This window comes from Urtica dioica, chromosome 10 (genome assembly GCF_054948205.1).
Source record: "Urtica dioica subsp. dioica isolate 48M chromosome 10, U.dioica_male_clone48M_v1_H2, whole genome shotgun sequence".
NCBI classification, from domain to species: domain Eukaryota; kingdom Viridiplantae; phylum Streptophyta; class Magnoliopsida; order Rosales; family Urticaceae; genus Urtica; species Urtica dioica.
The window spans coordinates 4,899,506-4,904,227 of NC_142765.1; the positions used below are offsets into that span (position 1 = coordinate 4,899,506).

Consider the following 4,722-nt stretch of genomic DNA (forward strand, 5'->3'; position numbering starts at 1 on the left):
TAGATTTCGTAACCAGATTGCATGGCAGCCACATGAAGTGGCAGCTACGTACTCCGCCTCACAAGTAGAAAGAGTGACAATCGGTTATTTCTTCGACATCCACGTGAAGGCAGTGTCTCCAATGTAGAACACGAAGCCACTTGTGCTTTTTCGATCGTCTATGTCTCCACCCAAGTCGCTATCGCTATATCCAAGAAGCTTGTAATCATTAGAAACAGTGTAGTACAAGCCAAAGTTTATCGTACCTTTGATATAGCGAAGAATCTTCTTTGCCGCCTTCAAATGAGTGGTAGTTGGATGCTCCATGTGTGGACTGACGACTCCGACTGCATACAAGATGTCAGGCCTTGTACACGTCAAGTATCGCAGGCTTCCAACCAAATTCTTGAAGAGTGTTAGATCCACTTTTTCTCATTCCTCGTGGTTTGACAACTTGATTCCACATTCCATTGGCGTGCTGACTGGGTTTGAGTCATCCATCTTGAACTTCTTGAGCACCTCTTTGGCATAGCCTTCTTGACTGATTAGGATTCCGTGGTCTTCTTGTTTTACTTCAATGTCGAGGTAGTAAGACATGAATCCAATGTCAGTCATCTCAAACTCCTTCGTCATCTCTTTCTTGAATTCCTCGAACATACTTGGATTGCTCCATGTGAAGATCAAGTCGTCTACATACAAGTATACAATCAATATATCATCGTTTTGAATTTTGATATAAAGTGCATGCTCGTATGGACACTTGATGAAGCCTCTTCCTTTGAAGTACTTATCGATTTGAGCATTCCAAGCTCTTGGGGCTTGCTTCAGCCCATAGAGCGCCTTCTTCAGTCTCAAGACTTTGTCTTCTTCTCCTTTAACTTCATAGCCTTGTGGTTGCTCAATGTAGACTTCTTCTTCTTCAAGAATTCCATTTAAGAATGCTGATTTGACATCCATCTGATGTATCCTCTGTTTGTTTTGAGCTGCTAGAGATATGATTAGTCTAAAAGTCTCTAATCGAGCAACAGGAGCAAATACCTCGTCATGGTCGATGCCGGCTCTTTGGCTGTATCCTTTCGCCACCAATCTCGCCTTGAATCTTTCAACTTCTCCTTTGGAATTCTTCTTTGCCTTGTAGACCCACTTCACACCGATCCCTTTTGGAAGTGAAGCTAACTCGCAGGTATCATTCACGGAGGCTCAACTTCACCGAGGTTCGGAAATCTCTCGTCGGCGATGTTAATCTGCTCCGAAAGGTCTTCGAGTTCCTCGAAAAATGGGGATCGATTAACTTCTCTGTGACTCCGGTGGCCGGAGAGCGTGGCGATGGAGGAAAGTGCGACGAAGAAGGGGACAGGTCTGTCGCTAGGGTTTGTGCCAGTGTTAAAGTTGAGGAGGGATTTCCGAGCGGAATTCGAGTTGCGGCGGGGCCGAATTTGATCAAGCCGATTGTAGCGACGGAGAGCCAGAGCGACAATCCGATCGCCACCGCCGGTGGTGGTGCTGTGTTTAAATTCCCACCTCTGGCGTCGTATTCAGATGTTTTCGCGGATTCAATTAGGAACAAAACGGACGTTGTTGTTTGTGGGAATTGTGGCGATCGTTGTGATTCCGGGCATTACAAGTACACTCAGGTAATCATATGTTATTTATTGTTGGAAACTATATTTCTCAGGAAAAAAAAATCAGTATATTTATTTTTTGTGGTGATTCTTTGATATCATGGTCTTGATTGAATTATGTGATATGTTTTAGATGCTATAACTAGTTAGTTGGACCCAGAAATTCACCATAAAACACGAAGGACAAAACAAAATTGAAAAATCCAATAGCTGTGCGTTTTATTTCAGTTGCGGAATAGCTTGTATTTGAATATGTAATGGTAATATGTGTGCAAGTGAATTGTAACTAGTCTCTGAGACACAAAAAGTCTATCAAGATGTTTTCTTTTAAAGAAGTAATTCACCTCCAATTTTTAACTCAAATGAAGAATTTGTGTATTTTTTTATGTCTGCTCGGCTAAGTCCGTTATCGTGTTAGCAGGGTGATTTCTTGATTTGCAGGAAGTGTTTCGAAAGAGGAAATTATGGAGAGAACAAGTCAATTGATGATTACAAGCTTGTTGAGGTCGTTCGAGGCAGTCCTAAGTGGAGCGAAGCCGAGACCCTAGTTTTATTAGAATGTGTTTTGAAGTACGGAGACGATTGGGATCTCATTGCCCAGAATCTTCCCTCGAAGAACAAACTCGAATGCATATCGAAACTCATCGAGCTTCCTCTCGGGGACGTTTTTGGCTCCACCCCCGTCGTTGGAACAGGCAATAGTAGCTCAGATGACCTCCCAGGAAACTCGAACAGCTTAATCCCAGATATCCCACCACTACCCATAGCCGAGAATCAAGAGACCCCTGAAAATGGGGAACAAAATGACGAGAAGATGGACGAGGCCGAGCAGAACGATGATTCGGTGGAACAAATTCGTCCCTCGAAGAGACAGCGCATTGACTCGTTCTCGAGTCCGGGTGGTTCGCTCATGGAACAGGTAGTTGGTTTCTTTCACCCCAAATCTTGATTTTTCCGAACTTGTGTCATAATTGCTCATTTAAATTCGATGTAGTTAGGATCAGTGAGTAAAATGTATGTCGCGAATGACTGGCCGATCATTTCTATTCACGGAAATTCCAGCAGCCGATGGGAATACCAATCATAATTTTATAACATTGGTTTTCATTTATGCCAGATTTTTTTTTTAAACTCCACTTTTCGATGGAAGTTTCATTACTAAAAAAAGATTGCCAGATTTTGCTGGAAAGTCTATGGATTTTCATTGTCGTCGTAATTTCAGAAATTTTAAAAAACGAAACGAGTCTAATGCCCTTTCAGTCGTCGAAGGACAAATTTCCGGCGAAAATTTGTCGGCTTTTCCCATTTTTTCTAGTCCTTGGTTAGGATTATGTTTACCTCATGATGTTTTCTGTCCATGGTGTTTAATATTAGGTCGCACGTATATCAGCCATGGTCGATCCCCATATAGCAGCAGCCGCGGCCGGTGCTGCCATTGCTTCCTTGTGCGAGGAAAATTCATGGCCGAGGGACATCTTTGAAGACACCGACAGTGGTGACAATGATCTTGTAAAGGACGAGATACATAATCCCACTACCGACGTTGAGACAAAGATGAGGTCATATATAAATTTCCATTGTCCTAATCTCACCCTTTCTAGTCGTTTTCTACGTATCATTATACTGAACTTCTAGCATTGTTCGATGAGTTTCAGAGTCGTCGACGTTGGAGAACCAGAGATGGAAGTAGGGCCTACTCAGTCAGGTATTTGTTTTTTAAATTCAAATCAACTTTATCATACAAAGTGTTGAAAATATTATAGTTCTTGAAATCTAAATAAACTCCTGCGTCTATAGAAAATCAGGAAAGAGCTTCGAAGAAAGAGGATAGTGATTTGCCACCGACTTTGAGGATTAGAACGGCCGTTGCAACGGCTCTTGGAGCGGCCGCGGCTCGTGCAAAGCTATTGGCTGATCAGGAGGAGAGAGAAATCGAACATCTAGTAGCGACCGTGATCGGAACCGAGGTGTTATATTTATTTGCTTATTTATTTTTTATTTATTTGTGACTTTGTAAGAGCAAGTACCCTACAGCTAAATGGTAATAATATCTTCATTTTTTTTTTAAGATGAAGAAACTGCACTGTAAAATGAAACATTTCGAAGACTTGGAGGCGATGATGAAGAAGAAGCGCTCTGAGATGGACGAAATCGAAGAACCTCTATTGACGGAGCAGATTAACGTGCTAAAGGCAGGTTTTAAATCCGGTGTACCCAGATGGAAAAACCACTCTTCTGTAAAATCATAAGTTATTTGTATTCATTGTATCATTCGAATAGTAAGCGAGAGATCTCTAGCTGACTAGACCAATTAATCTTAGGTGCTGTTTCTTAAAACAAATTTCTAAGTACTCTAGTATAAGTTTGTGAATTGCTAAGGAAGGAAAAAAAAATTATGAATGGTTAAAAATAATAATTTTATTGTTTGTTTGCTTAAGTTAAGCCGATCAGTTAAATGGTTAAATGTTTCTTAAAATGGGTTGAATGTTTTGAGCAAGTATTGAGTTATCGGTAGGTAATTGGTCTGTATATAAAAAAACTGCTAATATCTGGTAACCGGCAAAATTTTCCACTTACTCCGAATCGACCCAATGAAATTTGTAACTAAAACTGCATCTTAGCATAAGAAAACTGCAACAAAACTTCTACATCGGGTGATATTAGCTCCAGTCTCGAGTTTCTTATTGACCGGTTTCTTTCTTCTACTTTTCAAGAACATGCAATCATAGTCAATTTGAGTATCTGAATGTACTGAGTATTTTATTTTGGAAATATTATACAAAGTTTGAATCTAATTGATTAACAACATAGCCAAAATTAAGTTGTCAATTTTTTTTATGTTATGATTAACATTTTTTACGATTGCTATAAGCAATTTTGAGGAGATTTTTATACGAAGATAATAAAAATTAGTGGAGAAGGTCTCCATGCGCAAAGCATTTTTTTTTAAAACTTAATATATGGTATGTCATATAAAGATTCGATATTTACTTCTAAATCATAACAAATATAATAATAGAAAGAGAAATTTCATTTTCTAGACCCAAAAGTTATGAAAATATCTCAATTAGACCCGCTAGTTAAAAAAATATCCAAAATTGGATTTTTGTACCAATTTTGG

At 39.6% G+C, this 4,722-nt stretch overlaps 1 protein-coding gene across 1 annotated transcript; it reads left to right on the top strand.

Annotated features, from left to right (window-relative positions):
• Positions 1–973: 973 nt before the first annotated feature.
• On the top strand, positions 974–3,979 carry LOC149383197 (SWI/SNF complex subunit SWI3A-like). Its single transcript, XM_089627709.1, has 7 exons — positions 974–1,047; positions 1,118–1,613; positions 2,023–2,520; positions 2,976–3,160; positions 3,257–3,306; positions 3,399–3,568; positions 3,671–3,979. The coding sequence occupies exons 1-7, from the start codon at positions 974–976 to the stop codon at positions 3,848–3,850; spliced, it is 1,653 nt and encodes a 550-aa protein (XP_089483835.1). The 3' UTR covers positions 3,851–3,979.
• The last annotated feature ends 743 nt before the right edge of the window (positions 3,980–4,722 follow it).